We start from the raw sequence: 15,028 nt of genomic DNA, 5'->3' as shown, positions 1-15,028 counted from the left end.
AACAGGGAATCAGCCCGTTAAAGAACTAGGTTGCAAAAGCAACAAGCAACAAAGAGATGGGATGTAATTAACAATTGTATACTAAACCTAACTAAATTCACAAATCAATGCATATCAATACAAAGGTATCACTGTGACAGTATAAAATAAGAGCGGCAGCACACATTCAATGGTACAGAGCAGTGATGATAATATGAACTGTCAGCAACAGAATTTCAACTATGAAAATGGCCTAGACGCGGTATAGTGATCCTGTCAGGGTATGTGGTCTTCTGGTAACATGAGATGGCATGTGAAATCAGAGACAATAGTTAGAATAAGATGCTAGAACAATTCTACAATGCCCCTATGGCAGCAGACCCTGGGTCCAGCACTCTGCAGAACCTTCTGAAATGTTCTTTACGTCACTGAACAAGCCTTTATGGTTGTAGAATATTCCAATGTCATTTGATATTTGTTAATAGTTGTGTACAATATCTATATCCACCCATGACTCGTTAGTAAAGACTATTAGGATGTGGAGTTGTATGCAAGATGATCGTTTGCATGATTATTTCACCCCATTGACGTATGTGTTCAATTCACATTCTGCTTTGGATGAAAAGCTATACTCATCCGAGTGGGATAAGTAGATATCCGAACACATTTATAAGTTTGGCTCTGTTTACTTCAAGGAAGTGAATTATACTTACTCAGATCAGATATATTATCTTTAATGCACAGACGACGGCTCGGATGCAGCAGGAACGTTCACCATCGGTGCCAAGACAGGGGATCTTATTGTTAAGTCCGAGCTGGACGCAGAGGGTAGTATCAGCTTCTACGACATCGCCCTCCGAGCTGTCGACGGCGGAAGCACGCCACTGGAAGCCACCGCTTCCATCAAGGTGTTCGTCAACAACACCAACGACCTCCCGCCAGAGTTTGCCGAGGCAAAATACCAAACAGAGGTTTTAGAGAACGTCACTGTTGGGTCCGCCATCTTTACGCTGGAGGCGACTGACCTTGACGGAGACGTCATAACATACAGCGTTGACGCTGAAAGCAGTGGCGTTTTCGAATGTGATGGAGATGAAATAAAGTTGCTGAAGAAACTGGATTTTGAAATCAACAGATACCATTCTGTTATTGTAAGGTAAAATGGGAAAATAATTTATAACGGTACGGTGACTAATTAAACTACAATTTCCTCAGATCCGAATGTCTACCTGAACAATTGAAGGGCAAATGGTCTTCAATATGAAATAGGATGAGGAAACGTTATTACAAACGTTATTTCGAATGACCAAAAATTAGAGCTTACCAATATAAGTCAACACCAAATAGGCAGCGAGTCTCACATGTGTAAAAGAAGCCTATATATCTTTAGAAAATCGAAAAGTCAAAAGTGCTGAGAAAAATGGTAGTTCTCCACCTAAGTAAATTACAAGTTCTGCAGTTTTCATCATGTTGAAATTTAACACCTACTAGGTGGAAGGTAAACCGCCTACCATGGTGAATTGCATCACAGTAGGTTTACGCTATTGAAAAACATCCAGACTTGTACAAGTACAAGAGAAAATGGCTTTAACCTCACCTCACCACAGCTCTACTCATCTCACCTCACCTCACATATCACATGCCACATGTCACATGTCACATGTCACATCACAGCCATTATCTACATGTAGGTTTACCACATTATCTCTGCTTTATGACCATCAGTGCATCGGATGGCAAGCACACCGTCTACGTCTCCTTCATCGTCAACGTCGTTGACGTCATCGATGAGCCGCCGTCCATCACTGTAGCGGACTACTCCATTGCGGAGGAACAGGTGACGGGTACCGTAATTGGTAACGTCTTCAGTGTAACTGACCTCGACGTTGGAGACGTGTTCCTTTATGAACTCTCTGGTCAGTATTGTCAGGACCTCCCTCCTCTCAATAATAACTGTTCACTTACATATCCACGAACATAGTTCTATATAGTTATTTATATACTACAGGGAACAGTTTTAGTTCAAAAAGGTATGCGATAAACTGATCATTTATCATAGTCTATGATTACCGTTCGTTAAGATAGTTTTACCTTTGTTATGAAAAGCAGCCTGTCTTTTTAGTAACCAACGTTGAATTCCTTGACATACGTGTGTATGAATACAATCAGTATGACTGATTCTGTGATGTACAGTTCAAGTGCATTCGTAGTGCTTACGTCATATGCATCCCTTAAACATATTTGAACAACGGTGTTTGTTTACATCCTCATTTTGCTAAACGTTCTACTCTGTCGCTTTTCCAGTTGCTCTAAAAGTGAATTGAATTAACATAGACGTAAGCCAGAGGTAGAGATAAGCTGCGTATCTGCGTAAATTACGCAAATATTTATGTGAAAACTCAATTCCTATTACGTCTATTGCGTACAAGTACGCTTCAATTTTTGTAAATACTCAATAGATTTGATATTACATGCGTACAAACCAAAATAGATAAAATATCTGAGGTATATTGAGAGTTTCTATTTCAGCACCTGGACTTGGCAACTTGCAGTCTTTCTTATCGTTTCTCATATAACAGATCAAACCTAAATAACAAACACGTAAACCAACATTTAAACTTAAATATATTTTTACAATTAATGGAAAATGGCAAAATACCCAACTGAGTTTGATTGAGGTGGGTACAATCTATTAGGTTACTCAAAGGAACATTAGGATACCCAATTAAGATGAACACAAGCGAGTACATAACTCAATGACCCAAAAAGTTATCTGTAGCTCTGTAAGCAAGTATTTTATCTTGTAGCTCAGTTGCACAATTCTTTATTTGAAGGTGCAAACGCCGATATATTTGCCATCAATGCGACAACGGGGATGCTGTCATTGGAGAACCGGGTAGACAGTGACACCGGAATTCACACCCTGGATCAACTGACCTTGACCGTCACAGACAGCGGGGCACAGGTGTCAAGCGTTGAGCTAAGTTTCAATGTCCTTGACATCAACGACAACCCTCCAATATTTAGCACGGCATCGTATACGCCAACTTTTCAAGAAGCTGGTGCAAACGGTATGGTTGTATTGATTGGACCAAATGCATATATGCCTTCCCGTCTGTGGATTTCTCCGAGTATTGTTATATGAATAGAAGCGACAAAACCCTTTCCACGTCCATAAGGAATATCTGCTACAAGAAGAGACCATTGTACAATTCCGACTATGAACTCACTTCATCGCGTGTAGGAAAAAGAGTATTGAACGTACAAGTACAATGATCTCATTGAACTTTCTGTATTATTATTTTTTATTTTTTATTATAGGATATTTATATAGCGCACATATCCACGCTTTACGTGGTACATCATTGATGTCATTGAAGTACAATGATCTCAACTTGACTACTTATTGTGGTTTTCTCATCGAACTAACGTATATGACTATTGTGAAATCACCATGCATGAGGTTGTGGTTCATACGCACATGCTCATTATCTTGTCCGCATCGTACAATTGGTACTGATGTTTCACGGATTTGTTATAAATATAGAAGGGTTTTGTCGCTTATATGTACACTTAAGGTCGTGAAACCATGGATGTCTCATTCCTTTTTCATAGCACTATCCTTGATGGAATTCACGGTCACTGACGCTGATATCGGTGTGAACGCCGAGTACGACCTCACCGTCTCTGCCGGCGACGATACCGACCCGAAATTCAGCATTACCGGTACAACCCTTTACGTCGATTCATCCAACGTCAACTACGAGGACATGGTCGACATCAACTTCAAGTACACACTGACTGTCACCGCCATCGACAAGCCAACGGAGGGGCAACCATTGACGGGGATTACTATAGTTACTGTCACAGTAGGTAGTTCTCCTCTGTCCAGGTAGTTCAGGAAACATATCCCTACTGATTGTGTGTTCAATTTATATTGTATTTATATGTAACAGTACGCTATCACATGCGTACACAACGTACAAAGGTGAAGGCTTAGATTCTGTGATTACTTTGAACAATTAAGTCTTTAAATGGCATTTAGGAGGGATACACATAAAGGGGAAATATATGGATGTCAACTTGTTTGATTTGAAAAGGTGGACGTTTCGGATTATATTCTTACTCCACCAGGTGAATGAAAACTGGGAAGCAGATAGCTTTATATGACAGATGAAAACAACAAAATTGATAAGATAACAAAAGTGGTCACCTAACAATGGAAGCAGGTTGTTTGGCTCTGATAGGTAATGACAATATCCAAATAAAACCTCGGGTGTAAATAGTACTGAAAAGTGAATAAGGACTTAATAATAGGCAAAACGAAGGCGGAAAGAGGATGATGTGATAATGACACTGAGTGAGTTTAGTTTAGTTTAGTTCCTCCTTCAGCACTATTCCAGCAACAGCACCTCAGGGGACACCAAAAATGAGCTTCACACATTGTACCCATGTGGAGAATCGAACCCGGGTCATCGGCGTGACGAATGAACCCTTTAACCACTAGGCTACCCCACCGCCCCGATGACAATGAAAACCGTTATTTTGTGATGTTTAAGGTTTATATGGAAATTTAGCTGATTGCTGTCATATGAATAATTACTACATCAGTTTTAAGCAAACAATATTATGAATACTAGGTTTTCTATTTTTCTAAAATCCTTGACAAGTTTTACTCAATAAAGCAACATAAATGTTTCTCCAGATAATCTTCTTTATCAGTATGTGAGACTGACACGGATGTGTATACCACTCAAAGGAATGTAAGGCCCATCTGATTCATTCATTACTGCCTATGGTTGGGCAGATCAATAACAGTTATGTGAAAGATTATGAGGTCTTCTCTTGAAGGAGAGTACAATTAATGTGCCATTTACAGGTCACATCGAAAAATGAATTTACCCCAGAATGGGAGAGTCCGACTTTTGAGTCTGGAGATGTCTTTCCTGCCATTACCGTGCCGGAGACGTTGCCTGTAGGGAGCGGCATCGCCAACTATACCGCTACAGACGCCGATGAAGGGCTTGCAGGTCGTTTGGATTACCAGGTGCAGTCAATCACTGGAAGTAAGTGCCTCAGCCCAAAACTAAAATTATAACTAATATCTCACTTGTGACATTTTCCCGGTAGGTATTCGTGTGCTGTATTCATTGTGAAGTTAACTTTATGTTGTAACTCATTGCCGTTATTATCATCGTCGTCGTCGTCATAGTGAGTGGATGAGTGAGTTGATGGATGTGGCAGTCTGTGATGGGAGAAAATGTACACTTAATGGGCGATAAGTATCCATTTGGGCCATGACATGTATATCTTTTACCTGTAATCCACCTGTTCATAATATGGACTTGTTCAACATCAGGTGAGAGTCATCATTATTCAAATAAGGGTAAATATAGTTTTGTAAATCCTTAAAGAAGCTGTAAAGAGAAATTTCATACAAGAAATAAACGAATTGTGGTTCATTTTTCTTGTAGTGCTACGTTGTACGCTTAGAAACGACCACAAAGTGTGTATTTCTTAACTGAAGGGCTTTTTGTCGATCACATGACCGACATCTCGTCTGACGAAAAAAACATATATTGTGTATGCTGCACATTATTAGCGAGTGAGTGAGTTTAATTTTACGCCGCACCGCACTCAGCAATATTCCAGCTGTATGGCGGCGGACTGTAAATAATCGATTCTGGACCAGACAATCCAGTGATCAACAGCATGAGCATCGACTTGCGCAATTGGGAACCGATGACATGTGTCAACCAAGTCAGCGAGCCTGACCACCCGATCCCGTTAGTCCCCTCTTACGACAGGCATGGGTTACTGAAGATCAATACTCTAACCCGGACCTTCACGGGTACTCTATCACGAAGAACCAAAGGGCGACTAAATAGATAAGAGACGGTAGCTTGATTGATTGCGTGTGAACGCTCTTACTATCCATCACTGGTTTGTCTAGTCCAGGTTCGACAGTAAACAATAGCCAGTAATTATGTTGCACATGTATCACAGGGTTGTGTAATAAATACGATTGTCTGCAAATCAGCTGCATAATTCATTTGAAGTTCGAGGTCTGTTTGGACAATTTTGGGACGAATTGATACCTAATGATTTATTCACGCTTTGGGGTGTTTTACTGTGTGCTGAGATGGGAACAAATTGTTTAGCGTGTCAACCATTAAATTATTTTTAAGGTGATGGCCGAGAGTTTTCTTCTGAATTCACTATGATTACATCCGATGGTGTGGGTACGCTGGTAGTGTCGTCAACGTTGGATGCAGACAAATTGTCTGGGGGAGTTGACCACTACATCGTCGTCATCGGAGCTTCAGATCTCGGTGATGACATCAGAACCATCACAGGAACGGTCACCGTATCCCTCACTAACGAAGATGATCCCGAAGATACTGGTGGTAAGTCTAAGTATATATAGGTGTAAGCAAGTAGTAGTAGTGCTGAAGTTATACAGTTTGTACTGACACATGCTGTCACAGACACAGACCCTCTTGTCTCTGCGAGGATTAAAGATTTAAAAAAATAAATAAATTGACAGACAGACAGACAGTTTTATTTCAGTATGCAAGGCCATGGCCCACATTACAGAATAATTTTACATTTGGTTTGATGCTGGTAAAACCAGTAATAGTCATACATTATTGCCTCTGAAAGCTATGGAAACATTTTTGCACAATGCACAGGCATATTATACCCTTCTAAAGAAAAAGTAGCAATACTTATCTAAACATCATCCTTAGATGACACAAGTCTAACAAGACTATCTTTACACTGGTTACCAATATATAGGTAAGGTGGAAAACATTCTATCTTATGCATTTTTTTAAACATTGACAATTTAAATGGTATTCCTCTTCAACTACTGGTATAGCAATATAAACAGAGTCTATTACAGTACAGTGTATTATGCCTCCCTGTTACAGTTGGAGGCTGGAAGCTATTATATCTGGACTAGCTTAAAACATGTTTATAATACTGTAGAAAATATCTAAGGAAATATATCTTTCAATTTGCACAAGTGTCATAAAGTGACAGTATGTTGTATTTTGCTTTATAAAGTGTCTGACATTTTTGCACAGTGTATAGGCATAACATATATAAGAAATAACATATAGATCTTAATGTGTAGAATATTGACTGAAATTTATGCATTTCTAATTTTACGAGCCTTCATCAGAAACTTAGCAATACTTGTCAAAACATTTTCATCCTTACATGACATAAGTCTTGCAAAACTTTCCCTATCCGGGTTTTTAATATAGGTATGGTGGAAACATTTAATTCAATAAATAAATTGAGATGACCCCCCGACTCTAAATGCTTCACAGTAAAATAAATCATGATTTATTGTACGGTGAAGCATTTCGAGTCGGGGTCATATTTTTAAAAAATATTTAATCCTCGCAAGACACGAGTGCCTGTGGTTGCAGCATGTATATCATCAGTGTTTTAATGTTGTTCTATATGGGTGCACATATTATTCTAACCCTGGGTGTCGGTTACCAAGGTTGTGGTGCAATAGTAATGCCAGATTCTTTTAATCTAGCTTCGAATCCATGTTTGCACTCATTATGATCCTTATCTTGTTATCAAAGTGTCCATGGAATTCACAAATGAAATTGTTTTATTACAATATTTAAAATGTGACGTTTTCAATTTCCCACTTCAGCAATTTCTTAAGTTGTTAATCTTATCAAATGATTGAAACAATATTTTGGAAGCACGTTTAAATGAAATCCGAGGCTGGACAATCAAATATTTTCAATATTTTAATACAGTTCTTTATACATGGGCATTCAACGCACATCGATCAAATTAACATTCAGTGAGCTACCTAAATATGAAAACTCACATTACACTACACAGATTAACTAGTGGCATCAATGTTAATGCAGACTTGTTTCCGTCTAGTTACAGCTACTGCGACGGAAGACAATCGCACAGAGAAATGGGCACTGCGAGGAGCGCTGATGGTCGCTAGTGCAGCATTGATGTCACTGGGTGTGTTGTTTGCAATGAAGATAATCAAGAAGTAAGCATCACATTAACACCAATTATATGTAAACCGTCACATTGATTGATATCTATCCTCGCTATAATATTGCTGGAAGATTTCTAAAAGTGGTGTAAAAGTCATTCATATTTACACTAATACCACAATAATGTTCCTGTATTGTCATATTTACACCAGTATCATATGTTCCTGTATTATCATATTTACATTACAACCATATGTTCCTGTATTATCATATTTACACCAGTAAGAAATGATCTTGTATTGTCATATTTACACTACGACCCTATGTTCCTGTATTGTCATATTTACACTACAACCATATGTAGCTGTATTATCATATTTACACTACAACCATATGTTCCTGTATTATCACATTTACACTACAACCCCATGATCCTGTATTGTCATATTTACACTACAACCATATGATCCTGTATTGTCATATTTACACTAAAACCATGTTCCTGTATTGTCATATTTACACCAGTAAGAAATGATCTTGTATTGTCATATTTACACTACAACCCTATGATCCTGTATTGTCATATTTACACTACAACCATATGTAGCATGTATTGTCATATTTACACTACAACCATATGTTCCTGTATTGTCATATTTACACTACAACCCTATGATCCTGTATTGTCATATTTACAATACAACCATATGGTCCTGTATTGTCATATTTACACTACAACCATATGTTCCTGTATTGTCATATTTACACTACAACCATATGATCCCGTATTGTCATATTTACACTACAACCATATGTTCCTGTATTGTCATATTTACACTACAACCATATGTTCCTGTATTGTCATATTTTACACTACAACCATATGTTCCCGTATTGTCATATTTACACTACAAACCATATGTTCCCGTATTGTCATATTTACACTACAACCATATGTTCCTGTATTGTCATATTTACACTACAACCCTATGATCCTGTATTGTCATATTTACAATACAACCATATGATCCTGTATTGTCATATTTACACTACAACCATATGTTCCCGTATTGTCATATTTACACTACAACCATATGTTCCTGTATTGTCATATTTACACTACAACCATATGTTCCTGTATTGTCATATTTACACTACAACCATATGTTCATGTATTGTCATATTTACACTACAACCATATGTTTTACCCAACCATTGTCATGTATTTACACTACAACCATATGTTCCTGTATTGTCATATTTACACTACAACCATATGTTCCTGTATTGTCATATTTATACACTACAACCATATGGTCCCGTATTGTCATATTTACACTACAACCATATGTTCCTGTATTGTCATATTTACACTACAACCATATGTTCCTGTATTGTCATATTTACACTACAACCATATGTTCCTGTATTGTCATATTTACACTACAACCATATGTTCCTGTATTGTCATATTTACACTACAACCATATGTTCCTGTATTGTCATATTTACACTACAACCATATGTTCCTGTATTGTCATATTTACACTACAACCATATGTTTCCTGTATTGTCATATTTACACTACAACCATATGTTCCCTGTATTGTCATATTTACACTACAAACCATATGTTCCTGTATTGTCATATTTACACTACAACCATATGTTCCTGTATTGTCATATTTACACTACAACCCTATGTTCATGTATGGAAGGGCTTGTTCCTATTGTGGCATTTGATTATCAACTTGCTCACCCTATCTCCAGATTTTCTGAAAGCCAACAACCATCGGCAGTCAAACAGAATTCCATTATCTACACTGCATGACCTTCGCCGTCTTGGCATATGTGGAGTGAAAAGGACTAGACGGGGATGCCGGCGCAACCCGCATACAAACACTAAAAAGTACACACCTGATGCTTATAAATCCCTACGTTTTTTAACTTACAAGGTTCATGACATGAAGATTGGCCTAATCAATGCTAGATCTGTGAGCTCCATGATACATTATGTGATAGGGCTCAATCCCTATATGATCTTATCACAGAGAACAAACTGGACATTCTCACAAAACAGAAACTTGGCTACGGACCGGCGAATCCGACCACATATCAATGGCTAAAATGACTCCACCTGGCTACAAACTCACTCAAGTCGCAAGAAGGGGAAAGAAGGCGGGGGTTTAGCTGTCATATACAATGACAGGCTTCAGTGCTCTCATCTGAACACTGTGTCTTTACAGGCGACATTCGAACACACCTTCTTGTAATGATCTCTGCACAAGGACAGCATATGAACATATTGCTCATATACAGACCTCCAAAGACATCGAGAGATTTCTTTGACGATTTTGGCACACTATTGGACTCCCCTAACTACAACCCCGGGACGTCTCCCTGATACTAGGTGACTTTAACTATCACATTGACGACAGGCAGAATAAGGATGCACAGAAATTCATGAGCTTAATTGATACTCATGGACTAGTCCAGCATGTATGTGAATCAACCCACATCAAAGGGACATCTTTTAGACCTGATTATCACTCGCCAAGATGACATAGCTGTTAAGGACATTTCACTTGATTTGTCCATAAAGTCCGACCATGCTGCAGTCCTATTCAAAACAAGCATCAAAGTACCTGCACGGGAGAGGAAAGAAGTATCCTTCAGGAAATGGAAAGAAATTGACATTGATAACTTCAAGCAAGATCTTTCTACAAAACTGCCAGGCTACCAGGATCTGTCTGTATCTCAGTGTCTGAAGTTGTACAACACGGCTTCAAGATCAGCCATTGACGAGCATGCACCTATGAGAACATGCACTTCAACAACTCATACAAATGCTCCCTGGTATGATATGCACATCAGGCAAGAAAAGAGGAAACGTCGCAAACTGGAAAAGCAGTTCAGAACAACCCAGCTCACCGTTCACCGGGAGCTTCATGATGCCCAGAGGAACTGTGTCAACGCGTTGATGGAAGCTACGAAATCCAAGTTCTTCAATCAGGCTCTACAGGAAGCAAAGGGGCAAAAAGATGTCTTCAGCATATCAAACAGACTCTTACACAAACAGAAGCAAGTATCTCTTCCCACTTGTCAGGCTCCAAAAGAAGTTTCAGATCGCTTCTCAGAGTTCTTCTCAGAGAAGATCACCAAAATCAGATCTGGACTCGCACATTGCGACTATGTTTATGCTGATGAAACCCAGAGCTGTGAAGTCTCTCTGGCAGTGTTTCAGGCCACCACTCAGGCTGAAGTGAGATCCCTGATCTTGAAAGTCCGGATAAGTCAAGTCTGCTCGACCCCATGCCAACATGGTTGCTGAAGAAGTCACTAGATTCAGCCCTCCCACTTATCACTCACACCATCAATCTGTCTCTCTCAAAACCAGAAGTTCCTCCTGAAATGAAGGAAGCAATGATAAAACCGCTCTTCAAGAAACCAAATCTCGACAGCGAAGTGTTGAAAACTATCGCCCAGTTTCCAATCTTTCCTACTTATCAAAACTAACCGAGCGGGTGGTTGCATCACGTTTGAAACACCACATGACATCTAACTACTTGCACGAAACGCTACAATCAGCATACCGCACAGGTCACAGCACTGAGACTGTACTCCTCAAGGTCCAGAATGATCTACTGAGAGCGGTGGACACGGAGGGAGCAGCAATTATTGTGTTGTTGATCTCTCCGCTGCCTTTGACACAATAGACCACTGCATTCTGTTGAAGACACTACAGGACAGGCAAGGAGTAACTGGCAAGGCTTTGGAATGGATTGCGTCTTACATGTCAGAAAGATACCAATCAGTCTGCATTGATGGGCACATGTCGGACAAGAAGGAGCTAGTTTATGGCGTCCCACAAGGATCAGTCCTGGGCCCTATATTGTTCACAGTATACACCTCCCCACTCGGTGACATAGCGAGACAGTACAAGCTTAGTTTCCACCTATACGCGGACGACACGCAACTCTATCTCACCTTCAAGCCTATGGAACAGCCTTCAGTAATAAATGCTTTTCAACAACTCCAAGCCTGTGTTGAACACATCAAGGCATGGATGACATCGCATTTCCTCAAACTAAATGAGGATAAGACTGAACTGATGATCATCAGCCGAAAACATCTACATCTACGGTACCATCTTCCATCTTTTCACATTGGAGACTGTGAAATTCCTATCAACAAAGAAGCTCGCAACTTGGGCTGACATTTGACAGCAGCCTCAGTCTTGAGTCTCATGTTAATACCATCTGCAGGCGAGCCTATTTCCACATCAGAAATATTGGGCTAATAAGGCAGTACCTCGACCAGCATTCAACCATCTCACTTGTCCAGGCTCACGTAACATCCCGCCTGGACTACTGCAACTCCCTCCTCTTTGGGCTTCCCAACCACCTGATCAAGAAACTGCAACAAGTGCAGAACACCGCAGCAAGAGTTGTCCGCACGAAGAGGAAATTCGACCACATACAACCGGTCCTGCAGGACCTACACTGGCTGCCAGTGCGCTACCGGATACAGTACAAGATACTTGTACTGGTGTTCCTATCCCTCCATAGCAAAGCACCAGATTACCTCAGCAGTCTGCTCAACAGATACCACCCACCGAGGACACTGCGCTCATGTGACAAGTCTCTCCTAACTGTACCCTCCTCCCGTACAAAAACGTTTGGCGACCGCTCTTTTGAACGTGCAGGACCCTTCTCTGGAACAGTCTCCCGCTTGACATAGGAACCGAGCAAACATTTTCCACGTTCAAATCTAAGCTCAAAACTTTCTTCTTCAATATGGCATTTCAGTGACCCTTTCAATTACCTCAGACACTAGCGCTTTGGAGCAGCTTACGCTGGATACTAGCGCTTTACAAATGTTTGTATGTATGTATTCTCATATTTACACTACAACCCTATGATCCTGTATTGTGATATTTTCTCTACAACCATATGTTCCTGTATTGTCATATTTACACTACAACTGCATGTTCCTGTATTGTCATATATACACTACAACCATATGATGCTTTTTGTAAGAGCATCCGGTGGATCATATTTTAAACCGGGTTTTCATTTAGTTATAACAGAAATAGAATATACGTTTACTAAAGTGGCGATGATTATAGAGCCATTACGTGTTGTTCTTGTCAGCTATTGGGATGATAGTATAAAATACAACTTCTTTGAGAGGCATTTATCTATATATGCATTTGAAAAAACATGGGTATACTTAACGGGTTGTTTTTCTTATTTTCAGGTTAATCAGGAAAAGTGGTAAGTATACGTTCTCAACAAAGGTTGAAACATTTTTCACATTTTCGCGCACATACAGAGGTCGTTTGAAAAGGACGTAATTTGAATATATTGAGAGAAAAACGAACACTTAAGAAATATATGTCCTGTGTGAATTAGTGAATCCATTCAAAATTTCAATGTGTGAAAATGTTGTTTCATAACTTGTCAACATGAGCATGTTAATGTACATATATTAAAAATGGATTTCCTGGGAACACTAAATATATGTTGCCAAGACGTAGTCGTTCACGATTACGCTCTGACATACCATGACGTTGCTGAGGATCTGGTCGGCAGGTGATCTCAAGCAACATGTTAGTAGCTAAGCAACTAAAGATTGGTCAGCCTATTGAATCACATCATCATATCTCATTCTGTATAAACGTTGATGATGTCAAGCACTGGATTTACAGACCGCCGTCATTTAGCTGGAACAGCACCGCGTTAATGAACAGTGTAAAGGCATTGTAAACGAGAGTAGGTGTGTGACCTGTGTATGCAAGCCATGGGGCAATGTATGGTTTAATTTTAGTCATTATCGTGTACAATTCTGTGGGATGTTTTCAGTGTCACCTCTTCCTAACCGGTTTGAGCGACCCCAGACTGCCGATGAAGTATTCCATATGCAAGATGTAAGTATATGCTACTCTGTGTATTCAAGAACTACCGTCGTCATGTTATTGGGCAGTGTCTTACAACTATCTTCCCACCGGTACAACATATATACAACCGTTTTCTTAAAAAACAAATCCACATGATATCACAACGACACGATAGTTATTCATACATGTAAATATTAAACGTCCGTGCAAAAGAATATCCAGTCTTAAGTTTCCTAAAAAGTAGTCATTAGTGCAAAGGGCAAAATATATAGCTGTGAAAGTCAAATGAATGGGTCACCGAAAGTCAGCGAGGAGATGAAATGTTTTGCACATGTTCGCAAACATTCACCAATGCGTACAGAGTATTTATCAACATTAGTGCAAGAGAACGTCCAGAATTTCAGTGACTGTTTAGAGGATAAAATGTTGAACGCGAATTCCTATTTCAAGATCTATCTTGTATGTTATACCTGTTGTTCTTTTTGGTTTTAGGAAAAACTGGAAGTAGCGACACCGTGGATGATCGTCTCCTTAATCACACGAAGATATGGGTCTATCGTTTCTATCCCAACCTACAAAGTGAATGTATATAACATAAGACGTTACTTCCTTATAAATAGGTTTTAGTATCAGCATCACGACTTGCCTGAAATCGATAACTGAAACTTCGGTTCGAACAGCTTCCAAACAGGGATCACTTGCCATATATGGAATGGAAACAATTGCTCCATACATCGAAAACTGTCGCACGCGGAGGTGTCGCATTCGTCACCACTCGCCCCTTTCCGTAACCTCCAAGTTGCTATTCGGCTTGTCCCGGAATAACAAGAGTTGGTCACGAATGAAGTTGTGCGTAGGATATTCGTAAAGAGCTCTCCAAGGGACATCTCTATGGGGTTCGCTTGAAATAAAGTTCGGCCGGTTGAGGTCACGAGAGTCGATTTAATGCGACGTTGCATTAATTCATTCGAACTTTTTAATTTAATATTGTAACATGAATACGTAATTCTTTTGGGAATATATATTATATGGTATCTTCCCTGAGGGGGCTGATAGTCAGTATTATTGAGAGAAATGCATTATTCATCTTTGAAAGTGTTGTTTGAAATAGTGCATTAACCACTGAAAGGATTTCTCATCAGGTATTGTATGTATTTTGGAA

The 15,028-nt window shown here is 39.5% G+C and overlaps 1 protein-coding gene across 1 annotated transcript in view; it reads left to right on the top strand.

The window, feature by feature from the left end:
* The window catches only part of LOC124273602 (cadherin-23-like), a 69,079-nt gene extending 58,708 nt beyond the window's left edge, over positions 1–10,371 (top strand). Inside the window, exons 48-55 of the mRNA XM_046708889.1 lie at positions 724–1,135; positions 1,705–1,895; positions 2,814–3,050; positions 3,595–3,848; positions 4,859–5,045; positions 6,168–6,386; positions 7,900–8,020; positions 10,287–10,371. Of these exons, the coding sequence (XP_046564845.1) occupies positions 724–1,135; positions 1,705–1,895; positions 2,814–3,050; positions 3,595–3,848; positions 4,859–5,045; positions 6,168–6,386; positions 7,900–8,020; positions 10,287–10,371 (1,706 nt within the window). The remainder of the gene's footprint in view (positions 1–723; positions 1,136–1,704; positions 1,896–2,813; positions 3,051–3,594; positions 3,849–4,858; positions 5,046–6,167; positions 6,387–7,899; positions 8,021–10,286) is intronic.
* The last annotated feature ends 4,657 nt before the right edge of the window (positions 10,372–15,028 follow it).

Source organism: Haliotis rubra, unplaced genomic scaffold, assembly GCF_003918875.1.
Source record: "Haliotis rubra isolate DU_JTF1 unplaced genomic scaffold, ASM391887v1 Scf1035, whole genome shotgun sequence".
Taxonomy (NCBI): domain Eukaryota; kingdom Metazoa; phylum Mollusca; class Gastropoda; order Lepetellida; family Haliotidae; genus Haliotis; species Haliotis rubra.
Note: the sequence above shows the minus strand (reverse complement) of the source record. Positions and strands in the feature narration are given on the sequence as shown.